At 38.6% G+C, this 19,850-nt stretch overlaps 1 protein-coding gene across 4 annotated transcripts in view; it reads right to left on the reverse strand.

Annotated features, from left to right (window-relative positions):
* The window catches only part of RPRD1A (regulation of nuclear pre-mRNA domain containing 1A), a 43,762-nt gene extending 24,134 nt beyond the window's left edge, over positions 1 to 19,628 (reverse strand). Inside the window, exons 1-7 of one of the 4 annotated variants that reach the window (XM_086896887.1) lie at positions 19,220 to 19,582; positions 9,778 to 9,907; positions 8,999 to 9,105; positions 8,824 to 8,918; positions 7,786 to 7,912; positions 7,512 to 7,687; positions 4,551 to 4,633 (exon numbers count right to left, since the gene is read on the reverse strand). In XM_086896887.1, the coding sequence (XP_086753013.1) occupies positions 4,589 to 4,633; positions 7,512 to 7,687; positions 7,786 to 7,912; positions 8,824 to 8,918; positions 8,999 to 9,105; positions 9,778 to 9,907; positions 19,220 to 19,370 (831 nt within the window). In that variant the 5' untranslated portion in view covers positions 19,371 to 19,582 and the 3' untranslated portion in view covers positions 4,551 to 4,588. Of the gene's footprint in view, positions 1 to 4,550; positions 4,646 to 7,511; positions 7,688 to 7,785; positions 7,913 to 8,823; positions 8,919 to 8,998; positions 9,106 to 9,777; positions 9,908 to 18,965; positions 19,125 to 19,219 lie in introns of those variants that run through there. The other 3 variants (XM_086896880.1, XM_023921797.2, XM_086896874.1) reach the window with 3 other exon arrangements.
* Between the last annotated feature and the right edge of the window lie 222 nt (positions 19,629 to 19,850).

Raw genomic sequence — 19,850 nt, forward strand, 5'->3', positions numbered from 1 at the left:
CAAATTGTGGAGCAGAGCTTTCCAACACCTTCCCTCCCTCTCCCTTTCCATCCATAATATTAAGGATTTTTTGAAACTAGATTATGAATGTTAACTTAGTAACTCCCATATAGAAAGGTTAATGTTTAGTCTGCTTAGAATGACTACCTACCATTCAGTGCAGTCTTATGGTCCTATTTAGAGCTTAAATCTACTTCAGTAAGTAATTCCAAAAGCTTCTAACTGTGGGAGGAATACAAGCAGGGTTTACAGTTCTGCTTTGTATTCAAAATACAGATTTTAAAACACTACAAATCCAGTGACACAAACATCATATTTTTAACAAAAAAAAATAGTAAAAAATATCAGTATTACTGTTGGAAATGAAGGCTCGCAGAAAAGGTAGCTTGAACTGCTACTACTGACATAAATAGGAACTACAGTATCAGTATTTCCTACATAAATTTCTTACATCCAGGTTTTCTTTTTATTCCAGCAAACTCCTGATCAAAGCAAAGGAAGCATCTACTGCACAATGCACTATAGAAAAGTCACTTACTAATCTACAGCTGTCCTTCAGGAAACACAAGTTAGAGCACTGATTATTCCCTTTCTAACTCCCCATCATCTCAGGTGTTTGCACAAGGTTTTACATACCTGCAAAACTTCTTCTTCTGAGGATGACACAAATAGATCCATTCATTTTGGTTAACAGTATGAAGTTTGTGGCTGGTAATAGCCAGGAACATTCTGGCTAGAAGTCTCACAAACAGCAAGTCCTACCTAGTCAAGTCCAGTATCTTCTCTCAGTATTTTTATAATGAGGAATTCAAAACACACCTCAAGGGTATTAAAGTACATGGTATCTTGCCGTATCTCATACATATATACCTTTCTCCCCCCTTTTAATAAAAACTAACCTGTCAGTTGCAGAGTGAAAGCTAAAAAAACTCACCCTTCACAAATAAGGGTTAAATGGAAAAAAAAAATAACAGCTGTAACATTTTTATTAACTCGTTTCAAAACCAGAGTATCTTGGTTTAAAATGCTTTAAAATGTGATGAAATGAAGCAAAAGGTTATTTTTATTTCACAAGGATGAGTAAAGTACAACCTACAACCTGTTCAATCTGTTAGAAAAGCCAAGATTTATATTCAAATATCTGATAAGTCAGTTTAAAAGGTGGAAGCCTTCAAGTCTTTCTGCTCTGAATGTCAACATTGAGCTGTGATGTCTAATCTTTCAGGTATAAACTGAGTAACTACATTATGCACTGACCATTTGACTTTGCTATGTTGTGTTTGACATAAGTGCTACTGTTCTCCACTCTAGTCTTAAAAATTACTTCTACAAAACTCTACAAGTTTATCTCCTGTCACTGAAGAAAGTACTTATCGAAGAAAGAAAACCACATCTAAAAGGTCAGCAACCTGTAAAAACAGTTAGTAAAAACTCAGCAAGCCTACTTCCACTTGCAGATAACAGATACAACCTGTGTCTTATTTTAAACATTCCATCACCTTAACGTCTAACTAAATAAACCTTAAAGAGAAATTAAGGAGAAATTACTATTTAAGTGACCACTTAATTCTCCCCAGTCACCTTTGGGTAGATAATCCAAACTACAGGTACTATGGAAATTTAGTTTTGGCTTTTACTAAACACAACCCCAATGCTGGTATTCAGTAAAAGATTTGCACTGTACAATTCTAATAAAGCATGTACACTAAACAAAGCCTCTCAAACGGCCATTCAAATGGTCAACCTACAAGCAATGGATTCCAATCAATTTACACAGATTTCTAAGCATAGTGGCCTGTTACTGAATTACATTTCATTTCATGCAAGGCAGGATGGGGAGACCTAGAACATAAAGAACAGACCCATTAGAGATCTTTACCCTACATTTCCTTCCTGATGGTGAGGAAGGAAATTCCTTCCTACATACATTTCTCTCAAAAGCAGTGCAAGTTACTTGGAACTGGGCCACTGATTTTAGCAAAGGTTCTCCCCACTTTATTATAAAAAAAAAAAGAGATCCACAGTCATGCTCCCCTCAGCCAAAAATATCTGCCTTGACTCAAAAGATTTATTTCAGTAGAAGTCATATATTCCCTGAACTGGAAGCACTACCAAGTCAGCTTCAATTTTTGAAGCTGTAATCTTGAACAAAAATGAATACAATAGTTCATCATGTCAAGAGATCATACAATATGGTCTGTTTGTACCACCATTAGGTACCACTATTTCTGTTACCAAGCATGTATCAGAAGATCTTAAATACTCAAAATAGTCCTACAGGGTTTAGATGAACCTGACTAACCACTTCTTGCTATGTTCCAGTTAGCTGTTCTGTAACCACTGCACTCACTGTTTGCTCAGTTCCAACTCCAGAATAACTTGAATTACTGTACTACTGCCACATTATGGAGCTGTAGATCACCTTCAATGTTGCTCCATAACAAACTTCACTCAATAACGAAAGGCACTGTAGAGCTCTTCCTACAAATCAATCTTCAACCAAAACTCAGTAAAATAATTTGGGTGCTCAGCTGCAACATTATGAAGAAATAAATACCAATTATCTAAAGTGAACTTTAAAAATACAAAGCATAATGGAATATATTACCCTAAGTACTCTGTCACTAAGCAAAAAAAGCTGACACACTAACATACTAAGAAAGAATAAGTGGTTTAAAGGGAGAAAAGGAAAAAAAAAGAGCCAGCAAGGAAAGCATTAGACCCTGTGATAACATGAAGGCCATGGTGAATGGCAACAGTAGACTACTGGTATTTGGTATATACCAGATTGGTATTGCAAAACAAAACTTAAGGATAAGAGGTCTGTTATACCACTGCCAGCCCAAACTGTTCGCTTAGTATTTTCGTCTACATTTGAAACCATTAAGTGCCAACTGAGCAGGAGAAAAAAAAAAAAAAGTCTTTCAAATACAGAACTAAAGTCAAGGCTGACTAACAGCTTGCTGTTTATCTGTAAAATTCAAAGTCAAAATGAAAACCTTTAGAAAGACAAGTCAAACTATATGGAGCCATGAAAGCTCAATCATAAAATGTGCATTGAACTTATTGTATTCTCTCAACATGCTAAGAAACCACAATTAAAACCAGATGTGCGAGTGTAAGAATATGAATATGGCTTACAGAGCTGTAGAAAATCAGAAATGCAAGATAGCACCGTTAAGTGTTTTAATTAAATGTAAACTACTAAATCAGAACAGGCTTCCCAGAGTAGCCCTTCTCTCATAAAATTTCTGATCTAGTCACAAGATGTTCCCAAATTTGAAGTGGTAAACTGATAGTAAGAGTGAGCAAGAAACTGCGTACCCACTATACGCTAAGTGTAGCAATACTACATCTTTCCATAAGGTCAAAATGAAAGTGAGATGGTGTCTTGTGATCCCCTACTCATACCTGTTCATGAGTCACTTAAGATTTCCAACTATCAATCCCTTTATTTGAAATTTAGAAAGAGACCAATCAGTCTATAACCCAGGAGTCTGTGGGAGGGAGAGGCAAATGCAAAGAAACATGAGAACAGTAAATCTTGTTCATGTCATTCGTACACAGCAGGATGGGAAGAGTTAGAACATAAAGAATAGCCCATTAGAGATCTTCTCTTGTTCACGTCATTTTTAAGGCCATATTAGTTCTAGAATAACAGGACAGTTTTATCAAAAGGACATGAGCCATCTGGGTGTCAATTTATGTACATCCAATTCCTTGTTCCTGTATAACAAAAAAATCTCATTTTATACTTCAGTGACACCAAGAGACTAAACAGTATTTTTGTTCAAAAACTAGGGGATGGGCAGGGAGATAGGTGGGAGATACAACACAGAAGGAAAGAGGGGGAAAAGTCAATCAAAGTAGTAGAAAACAGGAATGGTATTAGTCATCAAAGGCTTCAGAAACAAAAGTGTTCCAGAAAAATGTTTCTGCAAAAACTTCCATTTTCTCTAATAGACAGAATCCTACCTAGCTAGAAATCCTAGCTGTAGCCAGAGTACACTGAACCTTAAATATTTATACTATTTTAAAACTACCAAAACTGAAGGGAAAAGACTCCTTAGCACGATCTTAAATTAGAGGGGGGTTCTCAATGGGCCTAAGTGCAATTATAAAGCACACCTTCTCTGTTACCTAATGAAGTGTAAGTTTTTTTATTGTGATTGTGAAGAAGTCCTACATTCATCATTTCTCATTTCTGATCATGTAAACCCAACAGTGTAAGTTAAAAAGCAAAAGTCTGAAAAAGTCTTGTTTTCACAACTTTCTCCTTTTGGAAATGGCAGCTTCAATGCAAGCAACCCCCAAACTTCTGCATTGGGAATTCTGAATTATTTCACTGAAAGAATGTGAGAGTCTTAGGAACAACCATGTGAAAATTTTAGTCTTCAAGAACAAGAAATGATACTGGATAAATACTTATCCATCTCAGGCATAAACTCAGTAATGCTTGTGAGAATATAGATGAAAATAGCAGAGGTTTGGTATGAGTAGTTACAGAATTCCTCCTCTTCAAGCTTTCAAAAACAACAGACAATACAAGATTTTGATTCTTAAATTTATTTTTAGCAGGATGTGTTTACTAATGGATGGTGACATCATTAGAAGATGCGTCCATGTCCACCACCTGCAACAGAAGCTAGACAGATGTTAAAGAAAACAATTTAAGATTTAAAGATGACACTACTTACCCCTAACATACTTAGGAAAGCCACCAATCAAGCAGTACAGTTAGCTTTTGATGCAGACATGACATTATTTACCTGTTACCAAAACTTCCTGTCAAGATTCAGCACATACATTACCTTGTTTTTGAGGGGAATCATGCACTTCTGTTTCAGAAGTAACTATTAGAGAGATTCCTATTCTGAAAAAAATACTCATGGAAAGATTGGCTATTCAGAACTACTTACCTGTAAATTATCTTTAGAAGATATAAGATCTGAAAATTTAGGTCTAAAGCTTATATCTAATGCTGCAAGCTACTGACAATTATTTGGGAATTCCAATTCAAATTGTTAAACAAGGTTAACAGCAGGTAACATTTCTAGATTCAACTAAGAATATATCCACTTGTTCCTTACTATACCTCTTTGGTATGGCAAGGAATCAGTAAGGTAGGATCTCAGCATTATACTCACGGGTTTGTGATACTAACTCAGGAAGAAATAAAGACTTTCTGTTACAACTGAGAGACTGTATTATACTCGGGAAAGCGTGAATAGCCAGAAGTCCAACAGAAGAAACAATGCTATATGGAACAAATTAATTTCACCACAAATGAAACTTGAACAGCAAAACCTAGGGGCAGACAGTTCAGGGAAACACATTCTCAAAGAATTAAGTGACAGGCCCTCTCCCAGTGCTATTTCAAATGAGAAGCCAAGAAGCAAGGTTCAATTTGAGCCATGGAATTTCCCAAATCTGTAAAAAAGAAGAGTCCTTGCTTCATCTCCATTTCTTAATCACCAAAATAAATCCTACATGTGCTAAGTCAACAATCCATACAGACAACATCACCAAGACATCCTAATCTTACATTTCAAAACTTCAGAATGTTTATCAGCCTCTACTTCCGAAACCAAAAAGCACTAGTGGTAGTGAGCATGAAGTCACTTTACTCAGCACTACTTTAGAAACTTCATTTTAAAGTCCTTGTTGTTTTGAAATGTCTTGGCTCATAGGCCTTTATTAGTAACTGGGTTGGTACCATCCTGGCTCGTAGTTCTGTATTAGGAAATCATATTTATGCTACACTTATCAGTCTAAAAACATTCTTACAGTGTACCTGTTTAAAACAGACTGCTACAGATACTGAGGACTGTCTCCTACTTTTTAAAGACCTCAAACTAGTCCAGAAATGAAACTGTTCTATATTAGAATTAAATTCTTCAGCAGTCTAAACAATTCAGCCAATAAACCATGTGAAGGACCGTAACAGCCCAGTGATATTCAATTGCTTTCTCTCAGAATTATGAATTCTCTTATCTAGCAACATTGGGAAATTACACTAGTTTATATTAGCTGAAAACACCAACAAGGGTGGAATCTGTTCACAGCTGCGCTACCGTTTTTAATTTCTTTTAAACTGAGCTCTCTTGTTTTACATAAGTGGAAATCTGTCTGAAGGACTAAGTTCCTCTCTTTTGAGCAACTTGCTATCCTGGTAGTCTACTATACTATACTATAACTAAACAGAGTGTAATTGCTGGTAATGAGCTACATAAACAAGTCAGTGCCTCTAGACAACCAGCCCTTCACTGAAACTGCAGGAACTTGTCTTTCAAACCCTTTACACAGGCAGAGGGAAGGTAGGGCATGTGATGAAAAGCTTAACGCTTCCTGTTCTTTAATCTTCCAGGTTCCATAATACAGTTGGATCAGCTGCTACTGAAATCAGCACTACTGTGCATACCATCTATCTTACATGAAGTTGGTTGATATTCTTCCCACAGGATAAACACAGTAAGGTTGGTAGGAAGAACCTTCATCAATTGCTTTTCTGTGAGGCATAGAGGAAAGGAAGTAAGTCAGGAAATAAGAGTAGGCTAGGAATGACACAACTTATCTGAACGATTACTTCCAATACATTGTGAACAGCATTTTCCGGAACAAAAGCACAACAAAATCTGAATCCAAGTTATGAAGTTATAAAAGGGTAAAGAAACCACGAGGGAAAGAAAATACTCTTGAAAGGCATATATGATGAAACCTGAAGAGTAATTACTTGGGACCATATGCATACATATGCTGCAGTTACAGGGCACCTTGATTGCTCAGACATCTCCCCTTGCAAAATGATGCAGCCTCAATTCCATTATTGTAATACCCAAGTTAGCACTGGAAAGCAGTAGACATGGAATTATGGACATATTCTAAATATGTGGGATGCTCAATAGGAGGCTTTACAGTTGTACATGGGAAAACAGATAACTGGTAACAGCAAAGAACAGAATAACTTAAGGGGTCATTTGCTACTAATATGCTGCTCACCCTGCATCCTTCTTTTGTTATGATCTGTCTGGTCCTGCTGGTGCTAGTGCTGATAACCAGCTGTGTTAGAGGCCATAGAAGCTACAACTACATTTTACTGTGTTTAATGGATGCTTGAGACAGATTAAAAAGTTGTGCTGAAACCTAGAATTAAACTCTTATCCTTTAGCAAATACATAACTAAGACTGACAACAATGAATGAAAAGAGCATGGAAAGAAAATGACACTATGAAGAATTAAATTTGTAACACTGGGGATAAGACTTTTTATCTGCACTACTAAAACTAAGTCTGTAGATATAATCAAGACTGAACAGCTAAAAAAGCAGAAAGAGCTGCTTTAGTAGGTTTCGAACACTAGAATCAAACAGTGTGTTAATAATGTGCTGGAAGCAAAGACATAACAGCGGCACTAAAATATTTATCTTTGGAGAGAAGATGTTTAGGCTAACTAAAACCATTTGTAAGAACAAGCTTTAGTGAAGAAGGGACTAAAACAAAACATTACGCACTTCCAGTTTATGTTCTTTCTCTGCAAGGAATTCTTTTTGACATCGGAGAAAGTCTGATAACATTCGAGTTAGCTGTTTTCTATCATCTATTTCAGCTGCCAACCTGCCATTGTAATCCGCCAGCAACATACATGCATCATCTACCATTTTGGAAAGTTGCTCTCCAGATTCCTTATCTAAAAAGTAAGCAGAGAAAAACAAGTAAAGTGTGATTTCATTACATACCATTACATTGTTAGAAGAGCATTTCAGTTACCAGGCCCCCAACCCTCACCTGTTATTCTGTCTAACAGGGACACATCCTGGACCTCTATAGGCAAGGAAGCTATTCTCTGGTGAACTGCTGCATCCCCAGAGGCAGCGTTTTCTAGTTCTTGTAATGCTCTAATGAGATCTGTGGTCTGAAAAAAGCATGCAAGATTGAGAACTAGTTTAAATAAACAAATCGTAGAACAATTCAAAAGTATTTTACAACAAGCTAATAGTATTGATTTGATGGCAATTTTAACAGCATTTACAGTATCGCCTTTGGAATCGAAATAAAACAAAACCAAACTTTTAATTCTCAGCACAACACTGCAGAGTTTCTAGTTTTAAAGGTCACATCTCTTCAATAGCTTTTTCATTTAAATTCTTGTTATAAGAATACTTATAATCTTTTCTTCTTGACAGTAGAGATTATTTTACAGTATCTTTCATTTTATTATCCATTTTTTTTAATTACTTTTCCTGTTGTTTTGCTTCACTATTACAAAAGACTGTGTCAGTGCACTTCTGGAAGTAGGGCTGATGTTCACAGAAACACAGATATCTGCTACAGAGAAGCACACTAAACTATGACTTGAGGACAGTCATTCTTTGCTATAACTAAACTCCTTTTGAGATAGGGCAATACCACAACAAAACCCCACAAGAATTAGAAAAGCTGTAACAGTGCAAGGTAGACAAGAATTTCCACAGCCATCATGACTGAAACTTTGGGAACTATTTAATTGATAAATCCATAACAATATTACTCTAATACATGTGTTACTCACTCTACCCTGGAAACTGAATGAGAACTCAATACATTGTAGAAACTACTGCTGAAATCCTGATATGAACAAAGCTGGACATTCTGCTCAGACATTTAGGTTTAGTGTCAAATACATAACATACCCTGCTGAAAAACTATGAAAAGTTTCAGGGGTAGCCACCATTGCCCAGAAACAGTCCTTCACGGAAAAACAGCGACCATTCAAAAACAAAGAGAAACTGAAAAATTCCATATGAAACCATATGTAAACAGAGAATTTTATGAATACGCTTTTACCTGAGGAGGATCAGTGGGAGAACTTCGAGGTGAACAGTTATTTTCATCAACTTTGATCTGTTCATATGTGCGCTTCCTCACCTTTCTGTCTCCATCTAAATAAAACCAAACAGCAGTCAGGGGAGTATTATTTCAAACAGGAGACTGAACCTTCATATACTCACAAAATACTTACATAAAGCTTGCCTAAGTTGTTCTAATACATCATTTTCATAAACAGACCTTTCTTCCCAGATAGACAGCACTCGGCCAAGGTGTTTCTTACAACTCTCATCAGACTCACTGTTACAAGGAAAAAAAGGAAATATCAGCACTGTTGTATAATTATTTTTCACAGAAAGACCTTCACAGTTCTTAGCAATATTAAAGCATTAGAAGTCAAATAATCTCAGAAAATAACAAATTCACATTTTAAAGAAAGTAAAGACCAGTTCAATGTGTCCTAGCAAGCAGATTAAAAAAAAAAAAAAAAGGCCAATACCCAACTCTGTTTGGTTTTTTTTTTTCAACCATAAATCTGCAAACACTATGAATCGATTTATGTTGCTTCAACAGCTATGCATCATTGTGAAAATAATCCTGTATCAAGACTAGCTTCCTCATGCAATGAGATTTGAGGCTGCTGGGGAAAAACAAATCATGCAACACCCAGTAATGAAAAATGCCTAACTGTTGTAGCACATAAACACAGACAGCAAGCCTTAGTTTCAGGAACAGCTAACAGCCTCCCAAGGCAAAAAGGGACTGAATGCTGACAAATTTACTATCAAATTTCATCCAACAGTAGTAAGACTAACCGAAGTCAAAAGAACACTGAGTAAGTTAAACTAATAAGATTTCAAGTACAGAAATAGTACATGAAGACTAGCTGGGCCAGAAGATAACAACTGATGACTTCTCTAAATGCACCTCAAATGTAGTATGAAGGACATTGCACATACAAATTCACTGTACCTTGAAACATGCTTAAAAGCCTCCACTATTACTGGGGCAAAGTCCTTTGTAAATTCTGGTCCTTTCCTTTTGCTGTTCTGTATGACATCATTGGCCAAGTACAGGAATGTCAGCTTCCTATTTGGTTTTGCTAATAAAAAGAAAAATAAATAATAATTAGAAATCTTTCAACTAACACCTATAAATCCAGGTTCATACTGAATATAAACAACCCCCCACACACACACACCCTGAAATCAAGTGTGTTTTTCCCATTTTCATTACTGCTTACACCATTTCACATTTTCAATATTTTCATGTAAGAAGAATTTAGTCATCCATTGGGTTTTCTCTCCCTTCTACTCTCTTTGTTCAAATTCTTTTTCTTGCATAGTATGACACAACTTTGATTTAGAGCTGTCTCAAAAACAAACAGAAAAAATCCCCAGATATTCCAAAATGTTCTTCATCCCCTAACTATTTTCAGGTGTTTTCCTGAGCCTTTTATGATTCCTGTTTGGTGGCCTTTGTAGATTTCTTCCAAGTACTTCCACTTTCTTTTAAGCCTGCTTAAATTTCTTACACTTGTGAAGTCTTCTGATGAGGCACTTCACAGATTCACAGTCATTCATGTGAAGAACCTCCTCCTCCTTTCCAGTCTGAATTTCACTCAGTCTTACCTAACCACTCCTCATTCTCACATTCAAACAAACTGAACAGTCATGTGCCAGCAGCTGTAATAGCAGAAAAACACTTTCAAAAACCAGTTTCATGCTCCTGTATGTATCTCTTCTCCAGGCATCTTAAACATCTTATCCCACCTCTCTTAATGTGCAATAGACAACAAGCTTCCAATTTACAAGTTGCTTCTCCGAATCTATTCCTTGCTTTCTAAGGGCTCCTACCTGGGTATTTTCACTTACACTTTATCTAATCTTCGTAAGTCTACAAGTTTCTTGGAGCTGAAACTCTTATTGTAGCATTTCTACCCTTGGTTAACACCAGAATACCATCATCATCACATAACTCCAATACGTACACTCTCATTTTAAAAAAAGGTTTTTCTTGAAAGACAAATTTTTTCCACTCTCTCAAGGAAAGCAGCACTGTGGTAATGACAATCTGGGATTTCTTATAATTTGCATAAGCATGATTTGATTTTATTACTTTCTACTCCATCCTCTAAAAAATGCAGAATTACCACCCTCACATATAAAGAGAAAATTCAATGTTAATATGCTTTCACTCTAGGGAAATGCTTTTGAGAATAAATTTTGCACTACAGAAAGACTCCTCTGAAGGATTTCTCCTTGAAGTACTGAATTCTTTCCAGTCTCTTGAACAGACATATCTAGTAAGTTGGGAGTTCTGGATTGACTGGGGAAAAAAACCTTCTGTTAAATATAGAAATACACTTCTCTTACAATTAAGGCAAACTAAAGATAGGAAAGAAAAAAAATTAGCTTGGAAGTGCTGGACACAAGGTGGACTCTACTAAGAGTCTGCTCCAAAAAGTGAAGTCACTACATGCAAGCACCCAGGAAATGAATGTATTTCAGTTAAAATCCAGCAAAACTATAATGTAGGTTTTATAAACTTGTGCTGCTCAATTTCTATATTAAAACCTGACTAATGATAAAATAACACCTCTCCTACCTATGCTTCATGTAAATCAGAGTTCTGACACCTAGCAAGTTTTGAATTATTCAAAGAGAGAATGTCAGAAAACACATGCTGTCTCATAGGCATAATCTAAAAGTAACTAGTGTTTACCAAAGATGGCCCTGCTCCCTCTCTCAGTTCTTAAATAAACCCAGAATTAGGACTCAAAAAATAATGAAGCAGGCTGTTCCCCATCCTATATCCTCTGGAACTGCATGCAGGATAGCCTCTTGTCCATCCATTTCACCAGAAAAAAAACCCTCATGTTTTAATCCTCAGTGATGTAACCCATTTTTGAATGACCCCGACCCCAACTTCCTTCTTTCTAATAAACAACCAAATCAATTGAGCTGGCAAAGACATTAGATGGATACACAGTGACGTGAACTCAGGTAATGCTGACTCTCACAAAGACTAGACTTTATCTATTCACTACAGTACAAGATTGATGTATCATACTTGGCAAAAGCATCCTTAACCTCAGAAAGTCACTTTCAGGTTTATTTCCCCAAGTATTATCTTTGCAGCTTCCTACTATAATTCAACATAAACAAAGCTGTGAAGAATAAACAAAAATCCTAAACCCACTATCAAGCTATCTGTGCCTTTGGTTGAAAATTCAACTGATGTTCTACCCTTATTATTCACAAGGAAAATTGCAAAGTAAAATTTAATTCCTCTTGCTGTAAGAATGTGCCACACAAAAGTCCAAAGGTAAAAATTATGCCTAGCCTTAAGAAGTGCTCCCTTTCCCTTCACAAATCTTCAAGACTTACTTACTGGTCTACTGGCACTCTGCCTTACACATGAGACTGAAGTGCAATGTAACCTCTGGCAACTGAGGCTGACACCTGAGCTGAAAACATTCTATTGCTAGCACAACAATAAAATAACTAGTGATGTCTGCAACACAAATTAAATTCAAGACCAAATAAATCTGTTCTGGAGAAAGAGCGATGTTTAAAGCATCTCTCTTCAGTAGCAGTAACGCTAACTTTGCAGCCCTGGGCATTGATAAACCTCAGAACATCAAAATGGGTCAAACAGACAATTTTTGAAGGTCCTCAACACATGGCAAGGCTAATAGCAAAAGCATTCTTACTGTCAAAAGAAAATGAAGGGAAAGAACCTGTAAAAACCTAGGCTGAAGAAGGATCTGAAATGCACACACTGCCAGAATGTACAGTATTAGAAGTAGCCAACCCACAGCACCTCTGATACACCAACAGTACCGTCAGCAAACACAAAACTGCCAAAAAATCATCTGTGTTGGATCAAGTAATCTTTTCAGAAACTCTGTGCAGTGTTCATGTAACTCCTGTTTGCTGCAGCTAGAGTCACCATTTAGCCACCAAAGCAGCTCCCTGAAGCACTGGATTCTGAAATACTTTAAGATGTTAACAGTGCTGATTGGTATAAGAGCCGTATTAGGCATATTACTCAAAGCATCTACAGTGAGACTACATGGGATTGGCACCTTGTAAATGAAACTATGTCGCAAAAATGTATCTGACATGTTTAAATGCCAATGAATATTCTTCAGATAATAATGATATTTCACCAACAATTAGCATACTGAGATATCTGCAGTGGAGACAACATTATCAGGATTTAGTTTTTGGCAACCCATCCTTCTCAGGAATGCATTCTTGTTAAGTCTTGCCTGGGTATGCCTGGTTCTGTAACAGTTCAGTATTGATGCCTTGATATTATATGTTTTAATCCATAAGACCTGGAGAACTCTTAACACTGACAAGCCACCACTTTAGTGCAAGGAACCAGTATTTTACCCTGAAAGGCAATAAACCAGTCATTTTCACCGAGGTTAGCCCTGGCAATCAAAGTCAACATAATCCCCTGTATTTGTCTTCTCCAGAATTACCTCCTGCATTTGAAATTGAGTTCCCATGAAGATTGCTAGAAACATGCCTATTAGTTTCATGCTGTTTTAAACCTAGAGCCAAGAGATATTTGCTGTCTTAGATATACTGGAAGAAACTACAGAAAAACACACAAGCATAAGAGATTTTACTTACATCCCACTACAAGTGTATAGAGTGACTGAGCGACCTGAAAATGTTACAGCAGCTTGTGACCTTCTATAGGTCAGCTCTACTCTGTCAACAGACCTTGAAAGAAAATATCACCTAACAAAAGGGTTTGAGACAATAAGCATCAATATGTTAAAATCCCACAACAGTTATCACCCCTAAACATTTCATTAGCATACTTAAATTCTCTAGTATGGATTCAAATAAAGACTTGGCTAAATTGCTTTTGAATTACTTTAGTCTACACACATGCAGGAGAGTTTATGAGTGCCAGCACTTCTCCCAAAATCTCTGGGACACTTTCTCATAGCATGCTTCACACCTTTGCAAGAGGAACTCATGACATCTCTGTAAATACCTGACAAGCTTTCAAGCTTTTTATTACAAGACCAAACATTGTTAAGTCAAGCAGCACTGAAACTTGAGTGCAAGATCACTGATCCTTCACACTGCAGAGAGCTAACCTGGGTTTTTATGCAAGCTGATTAGTCAGAGAATCTCTGGTAATATGACTCTAAAAAGCCACTTGAGAGGCCACCACCAGAAAAGACAATTCAAAGATAACATAATCCCTAAAAGACATGCTGTAAACAAGCACTTAACATTCATTAACCTTCTGCTAAGAAAAGGCTAAATTTAAAGTTCAACCTTGCACGGTCACCTGGTGAATTTTACCAAGGTTTGGTAATTGCTGTGTTTTCTTCTGGAAGAGGGAAATGGGACTGCCCACTGAATATGTCTAGAGTTTGAGGGTCCAAACTGAGTTTGCAGACTAGTAACAAAGGGAACACAGCACAGCTACTGCTGGGAATAAGGCCATCAGTATCAAATTACCACGAGAATGCCAGAAAGCTGGTCACAGACCAAGGAAACCATTCCAACACAATTACTCTGCAAAAGCTTCCCGCTGCACTTAGTGCATCCTGAATTACCTGGATATATGAAACAAACCAATTCCTTTCATTGCCTCACCTGGCTGGTAAAATGTCAAGATGGATATGAATCGACAGCACCAACAGTTTCAGGATTGGAAAAAGACCCTACATTTAAGGATTTGGAACCAGAGTGGTGAAAGACAGGCAGGTACAGGTGACAAACATGTTTGGATTACACAACCCAAATGTAACTGTTTTAAATGAAAGGCTCTTATACTGCTGCTCCTAACTGCAGATCATTTTGTAATCATGTAACACACCAAGTAAGTTTCGCTAACTAGACTCAACGACACCCATTCACCCAAAGTTGTGCCTGTTTGCTGCTCTCCAAACGTTATGGTGTGTACGAGAAGATTCATGTGGGCATTAGCAGTGAAATCCAAAAGCTGTAATTTTGCTTTTTCTTAAATAAACCAAAATTATTCATTCTTTCACATTTTCCAATGACACTATACCACTACTAAGTAAAATACTCTTACAACCACCAGAAAAGAAAGATTCCTTCTCCTGGCAAAAAGACTACACTACATGGTACATAACTGCATTTTTCCCATCTGCAAGGCAATATATTGCAACCACTTTGGGCTGTAATTGTGCTCCAAAGCAGCGAAGTATTAGAGCAATTCAGATGCAGTACAATCTTCAAATCTGCTTACAGTGTTGCTAGGTATTCTCAATTTCCTTACTAAAATCCTCTATCTTCCAAATTTCAGCAGCTGCCACAACAGCCAGTAGCTAGCTTCAGAAAAACATATTGCATCAGTGCCAAAAGCTATACTGGATGAGGACCCAAGCACCAGTGTATGTCACACTAGCAGAAGCTGTAGACAAACCACAAAGAAGCAAAAAAAGTAGCTTCTTATACCAGTGAATGATTTCAACACAAAAAAAAAAAATCAAAACAAAAAAAGCATAATAAACTGGAACAGCAGGTGAACTGGCAGAGTCAAGCGTTACAAATATATCTCCCTATAGCAGCCCAGACATAGCTACACAACTGTGGCTGTCATAAAGGCAATACACAATGGCTCTATTGACCTATGTAAGATGTGCAGGGAATACAATGATCATGACATGGGTGGGATGACAGATGACAGCCTAAACAGGCGGTCATGTGATTAAGGAGGATGGGGGATATCACCATCAGCTTCTGTTATTGACTTATCATTGAGATGCCATGTTGGTCTCTGAAGAAGCAAATACTTGAATCTGAAATTAAGCTTAAAGACACAACACAGTGGCCTGTGCAGAGCCAAGACTTGGACATGATGATCCTTGTGGGTCCCTTCCAACTCAGAATATTCTGTGCCTACCAAAATATCACTAAGAAATAAATACTTAACAAGTGACAGAGCTGCACCTGGAAAAGTTAACAGAAAATGAGATGACAGGAAGAGATTATTATAGACAATTAACTGGAACTCAAAATAACAAGTCCCATATTACAAACTTTTAGCAATTTTGGGTGTTTTCCTTTGAAAAAGAGCACATTTTAACCAAGTACAGCAAACTGTACATTGAGCTTACTGAACAGGTAGTTACTGTTCACCCTTGAAGGCAGATGCTTTGAATTAGAGAACTGAAATTTTTCATTTCAAAAAATGAACAATCAAGTAGCAAACAGCTGCAGAGCATCCTGAAACCAGGGAGCAAGACATGCATGTAAGAGAACATACCTGACTTGCAAATAACAAAAAATAATTCTCAACAGACTCCATCTCAGAAGAACCTATTCAAATGTGCTCCTTCTTAAGGGGTTTCCCAGCAGCCACTTGGTGACTGCAAGCTTACACAATGAATTTGTATCTGCTATGTCACTACTAAGTTTAAAAAGAAACACGGTAAGGCAAAAAAACCCTTCATGGACACACAAAATTGCACAGGTTTTAACGGGACGACCAGTTGCCTTTTTAAAATTACTGAGATAAGTATTAATTAATTAACTTATGATTAACTACTGAATAAGCTTACAACTACGGAGTAATTAACCATTTAACTTTGAGAGTTACATTTAATACCTCTGAAATCTAGCTGAAGCAGGATCATTTTCCTCAGTACACATTCTTCAAGAAAACCTGTACATGAAGGTGTACTGAACTGATGATCCATAGGGATGCCAGAATATGGGACCTGACCACTGCCAATTAATCCAAGTAAACAGAAAGACACTAATATTTTACACTTCATAAATTATATGCAGATTTGAAAAGCTGTCTTTTCATCTCTACTCCAATGTGGTATAAAGAAAAAGATTATTTTACAAGTAGAAGAGTTAGAACTAAGCATTAAAGAAAGAAAGAGCTCTGATCTTAGGACACTTGTCTTTATGAATAGCTAGAGATGCTCAGAAAGGATCATGCAAACTCATCTGACTCAAGTCATATCTTTTACCAAAACTGAAAGCATCGAGAAAAACACATAGTACCATTGTACTGTGTTCAACCCAACTAGTTACACAATGCTCCTGAAAGGCAGTAAGATCTGGTGATGGGGATAACAATAAAAAAGGGGATACAACCAAAGGAAATAAAACCTAAAAAGGGAAGGTTCAGTTTTCAGTTCCAGGCCTCTACTGGCCAGAAATAGCAGCTGACAATGTCAATAATTTTGATGTCCATGTTCCCCAAATAGAGGTAATTTTCCTCTCAGGTAGAAGAGAAATCATGTGGCTTGGATGACAGGCAAGTCAGGAGTCTTAAATTTACTCTAGTTATGGCCTCATTGCCTGTATCTACTTTGTGGTGTTGCTTTATCACAGGACAGCAGTTTTCCTCTCATCTTTCCCATGCTGTCTGCCTATATCACTACTTCCAGTTTTGGGGATTAGGCACCATCTTACAAATCGGTGCAACAATTAGCCAGAAATTAGCATCAGGTAAATGCAAGCTAACATTTATGAAGCTTGGACATTATAAGAGATGGAAAATCAAAATTATCCCCTGAATACTAACTGTGGCAGTTTCCAATGAAGCTTCCTATTTTCCAATATGAAACACTTCATGTAGGCCTAAAAGCCCAGAAGGGTCAGGACCTTGAAAGCAACTAAGCTACTCCTAGCACAGGTAGAGTTTCACATGCTTTCCACAGACCTTTCAAAGTTGGCATCCGAAGAGAGGTCACACCAAAATCTTACTCTGAAGTGGCAAAAGCAGGACAATAACTTCAACAAACAAAACAAACCCAATTATGGCAGCTATTCTCACCAAAAGCTCAAAGTAAGGTTATTACCCTTGCCTCTCAACGCCACTTTCAGACACACAGCACAGGTTTCAAAGATTTCATTTCTCCAGTTAGCCAACCAGCACAACAGGAAAATTAAAGTTAAGGACTAGACGTTAATACCACGGATTATTATGAACTAGTATTGGGCATGTTAATTAAGATGAGCAACCAAAACTCTGTGTCTATTTCAATTAGTTTAAGATTCCTTCCTGATATCATTCAAAACCCCTAACACTCCTGTTGTTTGATTAGACGGCCCAGAAATGTGAAATGTTTCAGCTAGAGGTGGAAGATCGATTAATTTGCTCCTGGAACAAAAAAAAAGCAAGCCTGCAACTAACACAAAGTGAAAATCTGTTTACTTCCTCAGATGGAATATGCCACCAAGTCAGTCTTTCTTCAATCAATACAAAAAAAAAAAAAAAAAAAAAAGAATTCAACTCATGCCTCCAAGTCCCAAAGATAACAAATCCCAGAAAAATAGTATTTTAAACAAAACCACAGCAGCCGTATTACACAAAACTCACTGGGTGCCCTACACTTTCATAAGTCCTGTAATGGCTTAGTGCTGGTCTTCCCCTCAGTCTGAAAGACTAAGCCTTCTATTTTTCCCATTAAAGATCCTCATATTAGTGAGGCTTCAAAGGATGCTACTGGAAAACAGCATCCTTTCATAGACCAAAGCAGAGTTCTAGCAGGGGAGTTTTCTTTTTCTTAAGTGAACCAACTTAAGATCAGGTTATTATCCAGTCAGGTCAAATAAACCTTCATATGTCATTTCTCCCTTTCACTCCCTGAACCACTGCTAATAGCTGCAAGTTCTTTCCTGTTAAAAGGAGAGCCACATTAGCATTTAAGTCTGCACACTGAACGCAGCTAAAGAAACTCACGTTTTTATTATGGTAACATTGGTATTAACCATCCGGCAAGACCAGGAAGTAAAAACCACTTTGCACACATTACACTGTTTTTCCCTCAGCGTATTCCCATCCTCATCTGCCCTTCAAGAACAGTTTCTGGCAAGAAAACATGAGTGGACAAGGAATTCAGGCAGTATTACAGCTAACCATCACTACAGAAAAATACATTATTTTTTATACTACACATGAAAAATAATACCTAAAAATGCTCTGTCTTGAAATAGCTACAATTAATGTTAACAACAAAAAGCCCTAAACCCTTGGCTCGCCGGATTCCTTCCGGTTTCCCACTTTCCTGTCTCCTTTAAAAAAGGAGATAAAACACAAGGGGCAGCCTCCTCAGAGACATCTCATTATGGGGAGAAAAGAAAGGAAAAGAGAGGAGCAAGAGGAGTGCAAGAAAAAGGAGGGAGAAGAACCTGCCAGCCCACGGCCGTCGAGAAACGGAGACCCGACGTTTAACGCTGGCCCCAACAGCTCCGCTCTCCCCAGGCGCTCAGGCCTATCCTCCCTCTCTCCCCGCCTGCTTCCCCGGCTCCGCAGGCCCAGCATCCCCGCCGCCACCCTCCCTCCCCTGGGCAGCCGCACTCCGCAGCGGGGGCCGCCTCCGCCTCCTCCCAGGACCCGCCGCCCCGGGGCGCCCCCGGCGGGCCCTGCCCGGCCTCGGGCTCACCTTTGCGCAGCTCCCGCTCCCATACGCTGACGATGAGCGCCGAGTGCTTGCGGTGGTGGATGAGCCACAGGCTCAGGGTCTGCACGCTCTGTTGCGAGTTGCTCAGCTCCGACAGCTTCCGCTCCAGCGCCGCCTCCGAGAAAGCCGACATCGCTGCGCCGCGTTGGGCCCCGACGCTCCGTCCCGTCCCGGCCGAGCTGCGCTCAGTCCCCGCCTCTCGGCCCCAATGAGGGAGGAGCCGACGGGCAACTCCCAGCCCTTCCCGCTCCGGCGGCAGCGCCCGGCGCCAACAAAATGGCGGCGGCCGAGGCCCGTGGGGAGCCGCGCGGCCCCGCCCCCTTCCCCCTGCCCTCACTTCCGGCCGAGCGCGAGCCGCGGGGCGGGCGCTGGGGCGGGATCTCTCGGGAGCGGGAGCAGTCCGTCAGCAGCGTGTGCTGGGAAATAACATAAAAACTCACGTTCAAATAAGAGCCCCTCACAGGGCAGCCCAGGCCTAAGGGGTTCTTTCACCCAGCAGGTCAAGAATTAAAGAATCGTTATGATTGGAAGGGATCTCTGGAGATCATCCAGTCCATCCCCCCTGCCGAGGCAACGTGTTAGACGAATGTGTCCAGGTAGGTTTGGAATGTCT

The sequence above is a fragment of the Cyanistes caeruleus genome, chromosome 1 (assembly GCF_971803275.1).
Source record: "Cyanistes caeruleus chromosome 1, bCyaCae1.hap1.1, whole genome shotgun sequence".
Classification (NCBI taxonomy): domain Eukaryota; kingdom Metazoa; phylum Chordata; class Aves; order Passeriformes; family Paridae; genus Cyanistes; species Cyanistes caeruleus.